The sequence below is a fragment of the Cetorhinus maximus genome, chromosome 18, assembly GCF_964194155.1.
Source record: "Cetorhinus maximus chromosome 18, sCetMax3.hap1.1, whole genome shotgun sequence".
NCBI classification, from domain to species: Eukaryota; Metazoa; Chordata; class Chondrichthyes; order Lamniformes; family Cetorhinidae; genus Cetorhinus; species Cetorhinus maximus.
In genome coordinates this window covers 51,333,823-51,352,067 of record NC_135896.1, presented here as the reverse complement: position 1 = coordinate 51,352,067, position 18,245 = coordinate 51,333,823, and the positions used below count along the sequence as shown (strand labels likewise).

Here is an 18,245-nt window from a genome sequence, read left to right as displayed (position 1 = left end):
TCCATCACCATTGCACAGTGACTGCAGTGCATTCAAACAAGATATATGCTACAGGAACTAGGGGGAAGGCAGTGGCGTAATGGTATTGTCACTGGACTGGTAATGCGCTGGGGACCAGGGTTCAAATCCCACCGCAGCAGATAAATTCCAGATATTTATTGAATTAAGTCTAATGATGACCATGAATCTATTGTCATAAAAATGCATCTGGTTCACTAATGTCCTTTAGGGAAGGAATTCCTAAATGTGACTCCAGACCACAGCAATGTGGTTGACTCTTTAAAATGCCCTTAGGCTCGCCAGTGACGCCCACATCCAATGAATGTTTTAAAAAAAAACTTAAGGTCTCTCACAAACCTATGATCTCTACTGATTTAAGCATATAAGGGCAACACCGCTTGCAAGTCACACAAAATGCTGACTTGGAAATATTGTTTAACTGGGTCAAAATCCTGGATTACACCACCTTTAACCACCACCTTCTGAAGAGCAATAGGATGGCTATGCCAGCAACGCATCCCATGAATGGGGTGGAGGGGGAAGAGAGAAAAAGCAGCTGAAATGTTTTCTAGCTATGATGTTTTTCTCCCCACCCCAGAAAAACCTGTCTTCCGAGATCTTATTTCACAAATCTATACCTATGTGTTCAAGCACTGGCTGACCTCTAGACCACATTAACCTTATAATAGTTCCATAACTCCACAGAAAACGTACTGCCTCTGCAATAAAGTCCTCTTAAGAAAGAAAGAAAGAAAGAAACTGAGTCAATAGGTAAGATTTTTATTTTGGTCACTCTGATGTAGCATTTAATCTTTTAATGAGTTGCCTTCTTACAAGTATTTTGTAAAGTTCAAACTTATAGACATTAGAAAACCAACTTTAAACTTGATACTGTGATAGCAATTTTAAAAATACAAAGGAAAAAGGCAGGAGTTGTTTCAAACAGCACTGTATATATTTTTAAAAATTAATTACATGTTGTCTTCATCAGATTCATCATCTTCCTCAAGAGATTCCTAAGGAAGAAAAAACATGCAGTGAGGAGAATGTGTTATGCAAAGCAAATTGCAAAAGTTGCATTGAAATTTATTTTATTTACTTTGGCATATTTTTCTGCTTCCTCTTTGACATCTTTAGGTACAAGTTCATGTCTGCCTTTTGTAACTGCAAAGTAAAACATCAAATTATAATAGTATCAAGAGAAAAAGTAAATATCTTTCAATCTTCTACTTTTACCTCCCACCTTTTCCTAAATCATCTAGATGTCTAATGCATTGAATGTACAAAAATGTACTGCTGGAGTTTATCAAGTCTGAATGATGTAAATTAGCTAATATAAAATAAAGACAAGATGGTTGTCAGGCAGCATTTGTGAAGACAGTGTTTCAGCTCTATGACCTTTCATCAGAACTGATGTAATCAGTTTTGAGCAGTGGGTGGGGGAAGAGAGTGGGGTAAAAAAGGAAGGCCTGTGACAGGATGGAGGGTAGGAGATTAAATGACAAAAGATGTCTAGATGTGGTGTGAATGGCAGGATAGCAGAGTAAGGGAATAAGGAAGAAATGAGGAAAAATTGAACCAGCAAAAAAATACCCAAAACAGCATGTTGGTGTGTTTGTGGGGGGGTGGGGGGAGATGAAAGATTGTGATCTAAAACTGTTGAACTCAACATAGAGTCCAGACAGCTGTAAAGTGCCCAGTTGAAAAGAGGTACTCAAGTCTCTTTCAAACACTGACATTTCTGTCCTTGACCTCTCCTGCAGAGTGGGACCAAGGTGGAGAATTAGTGATTATCAACTAGAAGCTCAGTCATGCTTTGAAATGAATGGAGGTGTTCTGCAAAGCAGTCGCTCAATTCACATTGAGGAACCAATGTAAAGGAGACCAATGGGCCAGTTGTCTGATGAATTGACAGCAATTTAGAGTACTGTGTGCTCGTCTAGCTCATCAGATTAGTCTGCCAGAAGATCAACTCGAGTGCGCCAGTTTGAGCTGAAAGCCCCCTTATAGCCTCAACTAAGTAAAAGATGATTGAAATACTGATTCAAAAAGCAAATTTGGGATTGTAACAATGCCAATGGATAAGAAAATGTGTTGATTAAACATTACTGCATAGAAACAAGCAACGTATAGAAGTCAGAAGAAACAATGTTAACGAACATGGGTATTTTTAAACTGAAGCATTCAAAATTACTAATGTTACTGTTAAAAGATGAAAATTGTTTATCAAAATAACTATCACTATACATGGAATCTTTAAAAGAAAACATTACTTTCTCCAACCCAGCTTAGCTCCAACTCGAAAGATTTATCCTTTACTTCATCGTGGACTATGTAGATTCTGAAGATAAAACAGTAAATAGTTTAAAAATCACTGTTCAAAGATTGGGGGGGGGGGGGGGGGGGGAAGGCAGGCGCATTTAACTTTGAATGATCAACCACAGTAGTACATGCTGTTTAAAAAAAACTTCGATTATTCACTATCTTCTCTTACTCCAGACTTAAGTAAAATTGTTTTTCAACAGTCAGCCAATCTATATTTAGAACTAATTGTATTACACTTGGTGTATTATAAAAATGAATTTTATTTGTAGGGACATAATATTGGGAGGATACAGCTACAGCAGAATCCCCTTCTATTTCTTTCCTAAAGAGGGGGACTTTTGAGACCACAAGCACTAGTAACATACCACTGACATTTGTTAACAAAATTAACAACTGCTCCCTCTGGTGGTCCTGCTGAGAATAAAGATGGCAATATTTGTCTTGATTTACAATCAACTTAACTCGGTTGAGGGGCTAATATTCTAAAACGTTAAAAGTAGCAAATATTCCACTTACCTTTACTTTGTAATCTATTAGCATGCAATTGCCATCAGGCTGGCAGTAGCCTAGTCTTAAAGCTTGAACTTTTATACTGGCTTTTGCAAAAACTAATATTCTAACTAGGTTGTGCAGGCATGTAACTCGCTCGTTGGCCGTACAAATTTCTTGTCTTTGAATACACAAAAAACAGGCCCTAGCCCATTTTTGGTCCCCACATTTAACCCACTCAAGAATAGTTCCACAATTTAGCACTAGACAGATAACATGCTCATCTGTTTTTACAAAAATCACATTTTACACTTAAGTATATATTTTACCTGCACAGTACAGATTACTCTTAGTTACCCTCTAAAACCGTGTTTCTGTAACCATATCATAGCTTGTGTTCTTAAAAAAATGTACATTGTATCTGAAAATGAGCAATGGAACAAGAGACCAGCACTGTCAGATGCAAAACAAATATCTGTTTGCTAATGGCGTTACAAATACTTCCCAGTCATTCCTATGCCCAAGACTAATTTCTGAATTGTTTTCTGCTGTAGACCTAGTAAAGTGGGTTTAGGCAAATTTGGAACACTTACTCATTTCACAAGGGATCTGTACATTCTGCAGAAACAGCAGTGTTCACTTCAGCCTGAGCTAGATTAAAACCTCTGTCCCACAGATGAAAGTGCATTGTTAAGACCTAATATTGTCTTATCACTGTAATTTTATTATTCCTTCACAGGATGTGGGCATCACGGGCTAGGCCAGCATTTACTGCCCATCCCTAATTGCCCTTAAGAATGTGGTGATGAGCTGCCTTTTTGAACTGCTGCAGTCTGTGGTGTAGGTGCACCCATAGTGCTACTAGGAAGTTCCAGGATTTTGACCCAGTGACAGTGAAGGAACAGTGATACATTTCCAAGTCAGGATGGTGAGTGGCTTGGAGGGGAACTTCCAGGTGGTGGTGTTAACAGGGCATACATAGGTAATTTTCCACATTGCTGTGTAGATGCCAGTGTTATAGCTGGTCCTGTTGTTGTCAGGGCCCATAGCCTTTGCAGTATCCAATGCCTTTAGCCATTTCTTGATGTCATGGAGTAACTCGAATTGGCTGAAGACTGGCATCTGTGATGCTGGGGAGCTCCTGATGCCGCAGAGCTGAATCATCCATTGGACACTTCTGGCTGAACATGGTTGCAAATGCTTCAGCCTTGTCTTTTGAACTGAGGATAGGGATATTTATGGAGGCTTCTCCTCTAGTTAGTTGTTTAATAGTGCACCACCATTCACAAATGGATGTTACTGGACTGCAGAGTTTAGATCTGATTTGTTGGTTGTGGGATTGCTTAGCTCTGTCTATCGCAGACCAAATAGTGGAAGCAGCATGCAAGTAGGCCTCTGTTGTAGCTTCATTGGGTTGACACCTCATTTTTAGGTATGCCTGCTGCTGTTCTGGCATGCCCTCCTGCACTCTTCATTGAACTAGGGTTGATCCCCTAGATTGATGGTAGATTGTGGTCTATGCCAGGCTGAGGTTACAGATTGTGATTGTATACAATTCTGCTGCTGATGACCCATAGTATCTCATGGATGCCCAGTTTTGAATTGCTCGATCTGTTTGAAATCTATCTCCTTTAGCACAGTAATTAATATATTTTGACTATTAAATTGAGTTATTCCAGTTCAATCCTGTCAGTGTGAATTTGCATTTGACAACATTGAAGATTGAATTATGCCAGCTTTCCCCTCCCAACAACTCATCCCATGATGAGCAGAGCTATATACACCAGGAAAGACCTACAAGTTTAACTACCAGGCCCCAATAGGAGCACTACAAATGACCAAAAATACCAAGGTCCCCACTTCACTGTTGAACAAAGAACTGGTACAGACATGGGATGATAACGAGAAATTAACTGCTAGTGATGTCTGCCTGCATTCCTCAAAACTTGGTGCTTATCTACATTCATATAGGAAGACTTATAGTACTAGAGAAATGCTTGAATCTATCTCTTTAGTCATGCCCGGATTGAAAGATAACAATCAGTCAGCTTTCCCATGGATGTGAGGACATTTGTGATATATTTCAGTCAAGTATCTGTATGGGGGAGGTATCAGTGTAATTAACACCAGGAGATAAAGGTAGGTAGAATTACTTAAGGTACTGTCAAAATGAGTAATGAAATGTCACATGAAAAGATTTTTTTTGGTGCCTGCATTCATTCACCAAAATTTGTTTTAATTTGACGAGTTTCTCCTTTTCAGCTTTTCCTTGAAATTGCAGTAGTCAAGCTAGGGCAAAAGTAGTATTCACTCAAATCTACAACTGAGAATAGATATAATACACTCTGATGTCAAAGGGAGAATTGCACCATTGTCAGGAGTTCTGGCCTTTAAAAGGAATGTTGCCTGCTGGTCTGGACAAAAATTGTAGGTTTTAGCTGCTTAATTATTTATGTATATCTAAACATCATCAAGCACACTAATTAGTGAACAATTTTCTTTCAACTGCCAGAGAAGTCACAACATACACAATTGCAATTTTATGTGGCAAGCACATTATAGCAACCTCTGACCTCACGAGTAGTACTGTACTTTAGAGCTACAATTGCAAAGTGACAGATTTACCAAAACTGATGTAACATTCGCAGCTTGAATGCAACACTTCAGGATTAGAAATCTGATTTTTTTTTTCAGTATTTAATATTTAAGTATTATCAAAAGATAGCTTAAGCAAGCTACTACTCGTGGTTATTCCATACATAATGTTATCTCCTAACTTGCATATTAATGGGTTAAAAATTCTCAGGTGTAGGCAATACAAAGATTACATTTCAAGCTTTAAAACAGTTATAACATGTGCAGATGGTAATACGAGCACCCCATGCGGAGTTTAGTATAGTGTATAGTATAAATGCATCACTACAATGATCTTGGTCCAACACCTAAATTTTGCTAAGCTGCATGGCCTCAGCCAGGAAAGTCCCTGGGTTAGGGAGAAAAATACCAAGGTCCCCACTTCACTGCTGAACAGAGAACTGGTGCAGACTGTATGCGTATAGACATGGGATGAGAAGTGAACTGCTAATGTCTGCATTCCTCAACTTGGCACTTACTACAACAGCCATTCACATATCAAGGCTGTTGTAGTATTAGAGAAATGCTCGAATCTATCTCTCCTCGTCATGCCTGCAGGAATGGCAGGTGAGAAATGGAAACATTTCCTTTGCTGCAACTATTAAAGTAAACCAGTCACTTTATTGGCACTAAGACAGCAAGACTGTTTAAAGAAAATCTGAATACATAGCAAAAAGCATTCTAGCCAATATTATAATATTATAAACTTACATTTTTGCAACTTCTTTAACCACTTCCCTGCAAGTCAGGTCTTTCATCTGTAAAGCAGTTGTGGGGAAAAAAGTATACACTAGTTGATTCGTTACACTTGTTAATTTGTAGAACATCTGCAGGTAATTTAAGTGGCGTTAAAGATCAAGGGATAATTGGATTAGGACACAAAGGCACCATTCAGCCTCCATTTTAGAGTCATACATTGTTATGAATTCTTAATAAAGTCAAATAATGTTCACATTTAAATCTGACACACTTCACCTCCACTGGTAAGAGGATGTAATTACATGGTCAAATGTACGTTAGCAGGGTTTAATTTCCTTTATTGAAATTTGTAGCAAAGTTGACATGCAATGGACATTATCATGTAAGTATACTAGTTTTGAGGGAATCCATTCAATGTCATTCTTAACCTATTTTTAAAAATGACAAGACAGTCATTTAATGTTTGAGCAAAAGATTTACCAGTAACTTCCAATCAACTGAACTCTAATTAAACTTGGGCCATCTACTATAATTATACATTGTGGCTTCAAAGGGACAGGCCACTTAAAATGCAGCTTCCCTCAACAACAAACCATTGTTGCATGATATACTCCTAATCAACATCATGGGAGAGTTGCTGCTACTTTGACCGTTCAAGAAACCAATTTTAAATTGAACAATTTTTGCGCTGCCTATGATGTTCCTAATATTACATTAAGGACGCTTAGGACTTTCTTCTAATTAATCTTTTTGTGCAGATGAACTCCAAAGCACTTTTTCATTTGCTACAACCGATCTCCAACATTTATTCCCAATGAAAAATTGTTTTAGCAGATCTCAGATTCCAATAATGTACCATATTATGTTTGTACAAATTGACAGATTAACACACAAGATCAAACATGTATCAGAAACACAAGCCATTCATTAATCTGACAGTTGAGTAAATCTAATGCACAAGCTTTTGCCTGATTTGTTAATCCATGCCAGTTTCCTTCCTAACTGATGTCCCAAAAACCTAATTTCATTACCCAATTTGTTCTCATACCCCTTAGTTTCATTTCCTCATATTATATCCATTTCAAATTTTATGGCTTACCTGCAACTTCTCAATCTCTGTTTTTGCTGCTTCTTTAGCTTTTCCAATTGCACATCCCCAGTAACCCTACAGCAATATAACAGGACTTTAACCACAAAATACTCCAGTATTCATGCAGGAAGTAAGTGTCATTAAAAAAATAAATCTCATATAGCATATATTCATTCCATGACTTAAGTGTGTACATTCTCTCTTATACCAGCTTAACACAGACAACTTGGGAGGTTCTGGTTACAAAGTGGTACAAGATGATAAATTATCACTGCCCTTAAACCTCCAAGCAGCTTGTTCCTGAACTGAACTAGGAGAGGTCTGCTTCACCCCTTTAGATGCACACTAACTAGGACTAATACGATGAGACGAGCTAAAAGAGGAGAATGTAGTTTACAAATTATTAGTATTTTATGACAAGTGTAGCTGTTATAGAATTCAATGTCATTGTAATATTGTGCAGTTTCCTGTATAGGTTTACAAATCCAACATCACACTTTAAATGTAGTTATACAATATTCTGCATAATTTAATCTCCTCCACAATATAACAGGAAGTATTTCTGGCTGCTTTAAAATGTTAAATATTTCACATTTCTAATCAGACCATAGTACATGGTGTTCAATAGAATACACCACACTTAAATGAGGGCAAAGTTTTGGGGCTTTTTCTTTAAAAAAATTCTGTAGAAACACAATGCTGCCCTAACATATACAATCAAGTCATTATCTTGCTGCTAATAAGAGTTCATACAATATTTACTGATATGTTTTAAAGCCACTGCTTACATGATCAATTTTCTAAGTCAATTACAGAAAAAGTTAGGCAAACATTCTTGGAGGTACTTACATGGGACACTCCTGAAGGGTCAATCATGTACATCTGAGCTCCATCGTCCTTGTCATAAGACCCCATAATAAAGCTATAAAAGTTTTGAAATTAATTTGTCACTAAGATTTCCAACAAATGTGCCTATAAATGCTGCATAAAATTAAAATATCTATGGTTTGCACATTTCTTCATTTATCAATTTCACACCATAATTCCATAACTGTTCATTCACAGCTGAGGTGCCTTACATCAACTGTATAAACATGCAATACAGAAGTCATGCTTTTCAAATCACAATAAAATTACCTGCTTCCAAATGGCCTCACAGCACTATATAATGTGTAAGCGTGGACGTACATTGCTACTCTGTCTGCCAGATGCTAAAAGAAAAAATAAATACTTGTGATAACTTTGCAATACATCAACATTCTTTAGCCCAAATAGCTAATTTCTATACTATAAATTTTTGTGGCAAGTTTCAAAATTGGAAAATGTAAGCAAAGACGATGACCTAATGATAGATGTCTGTTCAGTAAATAAATACATGTATCTGTATTCAAAGTGTATACAGGGCATTAGGGTTAAAAAGATACCACCTTTTGCACAGGTGTGCAATTCCTATTGGACAACACTGTCCTGGCATATGACTAGCAAGAAACTTTGTTTAGGGTTTGAACTTTATTAGGTAGGTGCAAAAACTAACTGGACAAGAATGGGCAAGGTAGGACTGAATTGTGTTAAATACTCTAGTTAATGTATGCATTTAAGAGAAGCACTAACTCGTGCTTCCTGAGCAATTTATGTAGCAAATACCTAAGCCAGAAAGGCTCCTGGCTTAGTCCCTAGTTTATTCTGAGTTTCCTGATCCGAGAGCGCAGTCGTAGTTTATTACAATTAGCCTCAGCTCTTCAGGGGAAAGTAGGATGAGGAAAAAAAGCATTTATTTTAAAAAATCATTGCTATCCAGCAACCTCTATCAGAAATGCACATGTTCATGTATGGCAAGGACAGGATTCAGCTATGCTACAATGACCTTGTGGGCAAATTGCCTGCTGACATCACCCAAAGCTCACATTTCAAAAAATCGTAACATGTGAGAAATAGCTCCTCGTAACCATGGGACTGTATTACTGGAGGAAGTCAATGCCTTCGGGTTGGGGGAAGAAATAAAAAATCAAAATCACCTGGGACAATTTATGATTTTGTGGATTAAACATTGTTCCATGGTTAGTCACTGGATTAAGTTGTAGCTGTTATATTGTGCAATATACCCATGTAAAATTCAAAGTTGTACTACAATAACTGCTAAATAGATCTCATACCCTCAATGGAATATCATATCCATAGTTGGATCTAAAGTTTGAAGCTTCTTCTCTTGCAATATCAGTAAGAGACCGTGCATCTGCCAAAAGACCTGCTACTGCCTGTGGGATGAAACAAGAGTTGCTTATTGTGATCTTTAAAAGTTAGGCCTGTACTGAAATCAAAATATAGTACACTGTTGTTAAAATTCACATTCTTGCTACAATGTTCTATTCAGTACCAATTCTTTACATACTTGATACAATTTTGCACACAGGGCTCATCGTCATATTACAAGAATGTTTCAATTTCACTTCACAAACTAACATGCCTCTTTTGGGGGAAGGATGCTTATAAAATTCTTACCATTCCTACATGACGATCGATGTTAAATATGCGTTTGTTGGAGCCTTGTTCGTACAGTTTAGAAAGGACCAATTTCTCTACTCCAAACACTACTCCATCTTTACATCTTATCCCGATAGCTGTGCTGTGAAATTAAATTGAAACAAAGTACTGATTGCGGTAAGAGAAAGGTTAAGGTTTTGAGATCACAAACATTTGTACATGTTTTTATTTTGAACGAGGGCTAAATTTTCAGTTTATAACTGACTCTGCTTTAGTACTTCTAAAAAATTTGAGTTTTGTCAACTTTTATCAAATGGAAGTGAACATTGAACTTAACCATTGTCTTGGATCATACATTTTGAAATTAATTTGTTTCATGGCCAGGATCATTAGCATCTTTTGAAAGTAACTGAATTGACATTGGACAATGACAGAGTCAGGTTTGGAGTTTATGCAAACACAATTGATTCTCAAGTGAAGAATGACCACTTGAACAACTGATGCCTGTGGAATCATACCACAGCAAGGAGTCAACGCTCATAAATAAAACACAATACTAACCTGAAACCTCATTGAAGCTTCTAAAAATTTAAGCATTCCCTGAGAAAACATATTCGTAATGACGATGGACTCCTTACCTACTGTTCTCTACAGCTTTCATCGCATATTCAACCTGGAATACTCGTCCATCAGGAGAGAAGGTGGATGCTGACAAATCATACTGGAAATTCAAAGCAAGTGAGAAAAATCTTACACACCATAAGCAATACCAAAATTATAAATCAAGTATAGAAAGTTTGCAGAGAATATATAGCACAAACAGGCCCAAATAGTTTGTGCTGGTGTTTATCGCTCATACAAGTCTCCTCCCATTCCAGCTACTTCATGATAGTCTTTCAACTTTTTATTCCCTTTTCTCTCATGTACTCATCTAGTTCCCTTTTGATAGCATTTAAGTCTTTATTGGCATTCTGATTGTCCTTACCATGTCTTCTCCTTCAGACGTATTGAGTACTGTGTAACTGTTGGCTAGGAGCAGTGTTTGCTGGTCCTGCTTAACTCCCTCTCCTAAATTTCTCTGACCTACCTTCCTGCACCACCACCACGTGTGCAACTGTACTCAAATAAATAATCCAGTAATTCCTCTTCCCTTGTGTCCACGTGTCTGCAGCTACGACTCCAGCTCAACGTCCAAGCCATGGTGCCTCGAGATATTTCTTGCAGATGTGACAGCCTTGGACAGTCTCATTGTCCACAAATGCCCACATGCTACAATCCCAGCGCACTGCCTGATCTGCCATGTCTTAATTTGTTATATTTCTATTTAAATCAAGGATCCATTCTGGGTTTGGTTTTGGATGCCAATCACTTAACAAGGACATATTTTATGCAATAGTTGCTAGATGGTAATCAGTAGGAAGAACTCTGACCAATCCCCCAACTACTTGCATATATGTAATATCTTTAGCATAGTTTCACAGAGCATTAACGAAATTCAACACTGAACCATATATGGAAATATTAGGACAGTTAACCAAAACATAAATAGGAGTAGGCTACTCAGTCCTTTGAATCTGCTCTTTTATTCAATGTCATGGCTGATTTGATTGTGGCTTTAACTCCACTTTTCTGCCTCCCCCCACCACATTATCTTTGATTCCCTTGTCAATTAAAAATCTGAATACATTCAGGGGCTGACTTAGACAATGACCCAGCTCCACTGCCCCCTGGGGTGGTGAATTACAAGGATTAATGACCCTCAGAAGAAATTCTTCCTCACCTCCAATAGGGGACCCCTTATTTTGAAATACCCAAGTCCTAGATTCCCCACAAGGGGAAACATCCTCAGCACCTACCCAGTCAAGCCCCTCATTTTCTTAAATGTTTCAATAAGATAACCTTTTCTTCTAAACTTCAATGAGTATAGGCCCAACTTAAGGCATTTAAGATCCAACCACCCCGTAAGCCTACAACAGTGTCTGCAAAGGAACCAAATTGCAAGGAACATCATTTTGAATTTGTATAGTCAAATGTGCTTTGCCTAGCGTCTGTTTAAAGTCTATGGGTTATTGTTGCCTTGAAGATTTACCTGGGAGTGATTAATTTGGGGATTTGTTTAAAAGTTATTATGGCAGTAATTTGTAGGCATGTATGTGTTTAATTTGTTAAATTAATAAATGTTTAATTTAGTTTTATATAAAAAAAACCTCGAGGCTCAGTGGTCTTATTCCTGAATTCAGAGCTGCATATCAAACATAGCAATTGAAAATATGTTATGACAGTTGTTCAAATTTCCCTCTGGGATTTAAACAATTCAGCCTTTACCAACTGCTGTGTCATAACATTCCATTTGCCTTCCTAATTACTTGCTGTACCTGCATGCTAACTTTTTGTGATGCATGTACAAGTTCACCCAGATCCTCTACCACAGCATTTGGCAGTCTCTCTCATTTTAAATAATATTCTGCTCTATTCTTCCCACCATAATGGACAACCTCATCTACCACATTTTTGCCCACAGACTATGTCCTCCCTACCTGTATATCTTGGTTCCCTATCTATCTTGGCTAAGATACATTCAGTCCCTTCATCCAAATCATTAAAACAGGTTGTAAATAGTTGAGGCTGAGTGATCTCTGTAGCACTCCATCAGTTACAGTTTGCCCAAGTTAAAAATGACCCATTCATTCTGACTTGGTTTCCTATTCATTAGCCAATCCTCTACCATGCAAATATATTAACCCCAACCAACACCATGAGCTCTTGTGTTTTATCTTTTATTTTTTATCTTTTATCTTTTATTTGGCACCTTATCAATCCACTGAGGCCTTCACCAAATCTAGAGAATTTTGGAAGATTACAACCAATGCATCCACTACCTCTGCAGCCACTTTTTTAAGTCCCTAGGATGCAAACCATCAGGTCCATGGGACTTGTCAGTCATTACTTTATCTTGTACTTTTTCCTCCAGTGATTGAGATTGATTTAAGTCCCTCCTTCCCTTTTCCCTTCAATTTTCTACTATTATTTAGGATGCTGCGTGTCTTCTACCGTGAAGACAGATACAAAATACTTGTTCAAAGTCTCTGCAATTTCCTTGTTTCCCATTATTTCACCAAGGCTCCTTAGACAGCACCTTCCAAACCCATGACCACTACCATCTAGAAGGACAAGGGCAGCAGATACATGGGGGACACCAACACCTAGAAGTTCCCCTCCAAGTCACTCACCACCTGGACTTGGAAATATATCGCTGTTCCTTCTCTGTCACTGGGGCAAAATCCTGGAACTCCCTTCCTAACAGCACTGTGGGTGTACCTACACCACATGGACTGCAGCGGTTCAAGGCGGCAGCTCACCACCACCTTCTCAAGGCAACTAGGGATGGACAATAAATGATGGCACAGCCAGCGAAGCCCACATCCCATGAATGAATTTTTTAAAATTAAATTCCCCACTCACCCTCTAAGGGACCAACCTTTACTTTAGGTACTCTTTTTAGATAATTGTAGAAGCTCTTCCTGTCGGTTTTTAAATTTCTTGCTGGTTTACTTTCATTTAAAATTTTCCCAATCTTCCGGCCTACCACTAATCTTTGCAGCATTGTGCATCTTTTCTTTCAATTTGATACCATCTAAATCTGTCTCGTTGCACATTACCAGGTCAAAAATTGCCAATTCCCTGGTTGGTTCCAGAACGTATTGTTCTTAAAAAAAAAACTCCCAGATACACTCTCTGAACTCATCAAGGTTACCTTTGGACAAATCAAATTGAAAATCTATATTTCTTCACGTATACTCCATCCCATAGTGTAGCTACTGTTAGAGGGCCTATAAACTACTCCCACCAGTGACTTCTTTCTCTTGCTATTTCTTATCTCCATCCAAACTGATTCTACATCTAGACCTTCCAAGCCAAGATCATTTCTCACTATTGTACTGATCTCATCCTTTAGTAACAGAGCTAACTCACTTCCTTGTCCTTTCTTCCTCTCCTTCCATAATGTCATATCCTTGAATGTTATGTTCCCAGCCTTGGTCACTTTGCTACCATATCTCCGTAATGGCTATATCAATCCCATTTATTTCCAATTGTGTTATCAACTCATCCATTTTTATCTGAATGCACACAGCATTCATAACAAGAGCTTCATTCTATCCTTATACCATGTTTCCCTACTCTGGCACTATTTATTGGTGTACTCTCTGTCCCTTCCTGTCACATTCTGGTTATTATTACCCATATCACTACCCTGCACTATTGCCTTGTCCTTTCTTGTTAACTTTCTAAATATCTCTTCACATGAACCCCCCTCCTCACTGTTTAGTTTAATGCCCCCTCTACAGCTCTAGTTACACAATTCGTCAGGACCCAGCATGGTTCCAGTGAAAGACTGTCCAATGGTACAACTCAAAAAAAAGCCTAGTCAAGAAGGTAAGTTCTAAGAGGAGAGTCAAGTAGTATCTGCTTTGAGATAGTAAACTCTCAGATTCCACATTATTCAAAAAGAGATAGGAAGTTCATCCAGAGCCTTGACCAACATTTATCCCTCAGCCAACATTACAGATTACTAAAGCAAAATACAGATGCTGAAAATTTGAAATAAAAACAGGAAAAATACATTTCTATCTTCCCTCAGTTCTGACAAAGTATCATTATCAACCTTAAGTGTTAAACTTTGTTTCTCTCCACAGATGCTGTCTAACCTGAGTATTTCTAGTATTTTCTATTTTTGTATCACAGATTACCTGAGTGCAAATTGGTTGACATGTTTCCTACGCTGCAATGATTGCACTTCAAAAAGAACTTAATTGGCTGTGAAGTGCTTTGGGATATGAAAAAAGCACTATAAACTTTTTTTTCCTCTCTTTTCTGGCATGTTCAATATTAAAATTACATCTCTATCAGCCCAGCATGACTCCCAACAGCAAACTAAAATATTAAAATGCTATTTGTCACCTTCTTACATAATGGTACATTTCTATTGTTCCTAAATTTCACCAAAAGCATAATTTAATATTAAAACTCAAACATCCATTCTACATGAACACAATAACAAATCAGCCAACAATTAGGTTTAGCGCACATAGCTCCTTGCATTTTGAAACTTGTATGTTAGCTATGACTCAGTGGGGGCACTTTCACTTCTGAATCAGAAGGTTGTAGGTTCAAATCCCACATCAAATTATATGCTCAAATATTTGGGCTGACATTCCAGCACAGTAGTGAGGGAGTGCTGCACAGTCAATGGTGCCTTTTTTTGGCCAGTACACCAAACACCTTGCCCTCTCAGGTGGGCGTAAAAAGATCCCATAGCACTATTCAAAATGGAGCAGGGGAGTTCTCCCCAGTACCACGGTCAATATTTATCCCTCAACCAACATCATTAAAAATATAGATTATCTGGTCACTTTCACACTGTTATTTGTGGGATCTAGCTTGCACAAATTGGCTGCCACACTTCCTACATGACAACAGTGATTACATTTCAAAAGTAATTCACGAGCTGGTCAGAGTAGATAGGGAGAAACTATTCCATTAGTGGAAGAATCAAGAACCAGATGACACCGATTTAAAGTGATTGGCAAAAGGACCAACAGCGACATGAGGAAATCCTTCACACAACTTGTCATTAGGACCTGGAACGCACTGCCTGAAAGTGTAGCGGAAGCAGATTCAGTCATGGCTGTCAAAAGAGACTAGGATTGTTATCTGAAGAGGGAAAATTTGCAGGGCTATGGAAAAAAGGCAGGGTAGTGGCACTAGGTGCATTGTTCTTGCAGAGAGCCGGCACCGACATGACAGGCTATTCTATGATGTCTTGGCACCCACCAGTTCTAAGAGTTAGATCTTTTATTGAGTATTGCTGGAAAAAAGAGATACGTGGTGTGGAAGCTTTTAGTCTTGCACTCATCAGGACAGATTCACAAGAATACCAAACTTCAAAGGGAACAACAATTTATACTGCATGAGAAGAGGGCACCAGGGAACAGTAAACTGCCAAGCTTTTGTTTAAATTCAATCCAGGAAGGTTGACTCTGATTAGTCAAGATTGACAAATGAACCAGGAAATGGCTGTCCCCCAAGCTTTTGTTTAGTTGAGAAAGCTGCAATGCGTGGACATGCTCCTGTCAGCAAGGACAGTTCTCTGTATGAATATATGTAGCTTCTGGCACACAAGTAAGCCACACTGCGAGCCTAACTGAGTCTTAAATTGGTTGGCAGTGTAATTCTTAGCATAATCAGGATCACAATCAGAATCTTGCAAGTGCTGTCCAATCGCAGAATTATATCTAATGTTGGACACTACGTTTTGAGTTTTGCAAGCATGTGATGGTTGGGTATGGTCAGTACTTTGTTTATTGTGAACAGCTAAAGGGACATGCTGTTTGATACGATCAACCCATATGGTTTACATACCTGGCATCACACAGGCACGGAAATGCAAATGCAATGTTGGCATTTATTTCGAGAGGACTAGAATATAAAAGCAGGGATGTGCTGCTGAGGCTTTATAAGGCTCTGGTCAGACCACATTTAGAATATTGTGAGCAATTTTGGGCCCCATATCTCAGGAAGAATGTGCTGGCTCTGGAGAGGGTCCAGAGGAGGTTCACGAGAACGATCCCAGGAATGAAAGGCTTAACATATGAGGAACGTTTGACGACTCTGGGTCTATACTCAATGGAGTTTAGAAGAATGAGGGGGATCTGATTGAAACTTACAGAGTACTGAAAGGCCTGGATAGAGTGGACATGGGGAAGATGTTTCCATTAGTAGGAGAGACTAGGACCCGAGGGCACAGCCTCAGAGTAAAGGGAAGACCTTTTAGAACAGAGATGAGGAGAAACTTCTTTAGCCAGAGAGTGGTGAATCTATGGAATTCATTGCCACAGAAGGCTGTGGAGGCCAGGTCATTGAGTGTATTTAAGACCGAGATAGATAGGTTCTTGATCGGTAAGGGGATCAAAGGTTACGGGGAGAAGGCAGGAGAATGGGGTTGAGAAACTTATCAGCCATGATTGAATGGCGGAGCAGACTCGATGGGCCGAATGGCCTAATTTCTGCTCCTATGTCTTATGGTCTTACCACATTACTCATGTCTGTGGTAGGCAGAATGTCTTTTTAGCTTGACAGCAGCATCCTATTAGTGGAGAATACCACTTGTGCTGTTACTACATAGTAGCAGCGTGAAATAGCTTCACCTGTTGCTCAAATTTTTGAGACCCCCTTACCCTTCCAGGGTAATCTGAGGTAGATTGGGCACTTTTCAGGACCGAAAGTGGTGGCCTTAGGCCCGTTTATGAGTTTGTGCAACATAAAGCAAACAATGATCAGATCAGGGTAGCCATTATCCTGCAGGATAGCTTTTATGCACCCTATTTCATCATCAAGCTTGCTCTGAGAGTATGACTCAGGACCTATTTAGAAAGAGTCCATGGAGCTGTAGGAATCCCAGCACATATTAACTTTCTTCAGCAATAAAATAAACGTGAACCTAACATGTTAACCTCTAAACTAATTAAATTCGGGTCACCACTTCCATCACCAATGTGATTTTGCACCTCTGGGGAGAGAGAGTTAACATTTCAGGTTAGGGACCCTCACGTTATCCCTGGTTCTCTCCCCACTGATGCTGCCTGACCCGCTGAGCATTTTCAACATTTTATTTTTTATTCCAGATTTCCAGCATCCGCAGTATTTAACTTTTTGATTTGTTTTTCTTTTGTTTAAAGCTATTGGATGATGGGCCAAGACTCAGCTAACGAGCAGGAAGCTACTCTCCACTATAATCCCGGTTTCAGAATGAACCCGCCCCCTCGCCGGTACTTTCTCTTTGACTGGGAAGTGGGGAGCTCCTCGTGACTCAGCAGCTTCAGCCGCAGAGAGGCGGTCGGAGTGTTCGGCCCACATTGAACGTGCTCAAAAATATCTCGACCCCCCGGAGCCGAGCCCCACCGTCAGCCGGTGGCTGTCGCGCTGCTTCTTGTGGAATTGCCGGCCCGGCTCCCCAGGGCCTAGCTTCCGGCCTCGGGGGAAAGGCCTGGGCCCGACCCCACTCAGCAAACCCTCGCAGGCCGAGAACCCCGCCCGATATTTTCCCATCCGAACGCTCAGCCACAGGCCTCACCCACTCACCCCGGTACCGATGGAGCTCATTCCGGACCAAACGATATCAGCAGCACTACTCACTCGGCTTTCCACTCAACCCACCAATAAGACGCCTTCTGATTGGACAAGACCGTGTTGCCGCTCCACCAATCAGCAGCGTCTATTATGTAGTCGAGCCGCGCGTGTTCCCCATATGAAGGGAGAGCTCAGGAGTGAAAGGAGCTGCGTCAATGTGACCAAAACAATGTACCAGTGATGTAACAGCACTTGAAACTGGGAGATTAAACAAAATTGTTTTTCTCTATATTAAAAAAAATGTGCACCAGTGAGTGTTTTGAATCCTGTTTTGAATGTGCATAATAAATGTCGGGTTCTGTGTTCAGGGGATTTATTGGGGTCATTTAAGACTTTGTAA

General features: G+C 39.3%; 1 protein-coding gene and 1 long non-coding RNA gene across 3 annotated transcripts in view; one reads left to right on the top strand and one right to left on the bottom strand.

Annotated features, from left to right (window-relative positions):
- Positions 1–1,365, top strand: part of LOC144693176 (uncharacterized) — a 57,351-nt gene extending 55,986 nt beyond the window's left edge. The window contains exon 3 of the long non-coding RNA XR_013579480.1: positions 992–1,365. This is a non-coding gene — a long non-coding RNA (uncharacterized LOC144693176). The remainder of the gene's footprint in view (positions 1–991) is intronic.
- On the bottom strand, positions 765–18,149 carry psma3 (proteasome 20S subunit alpha 3). Of its 2 annotated transcripts, XM_078562713.1 has the most exons (11): positions 17,858–18,149; positions 10,357–10,439; positions 9,737–9,860; positions 9,391–9,492; positions 8,375–8,448; positions 8,087–8,159; positions 7,247–7,312; positions 6,160–6,206; positions 2,274–2,341; positions 1,100–1,164; positions 765–1,016 (listed from the first exon to the last, which is right to left on the bottom strand). In XM_078562713.1, exons 1-11 carry the CDS (start codon positions 17,876–17,878, stop codon positions 972–974), a joined length of 768 nt encoding a protein of 255 aa, XP_078418839.1. In that variant the 5' UTR covers positions 17,879–18,149; the 3' UTR covers positions 765–971. The 2 variants fall into 2 exon arrangements, with proteins under 2 accessions (XP_078418839.1, XP_078418838.1); XM_078562712.1 differs by having other exon boundaries at positions 765–1,164.
- Positions 18,150–18,245: the final 96 nt, after the last annotated feature.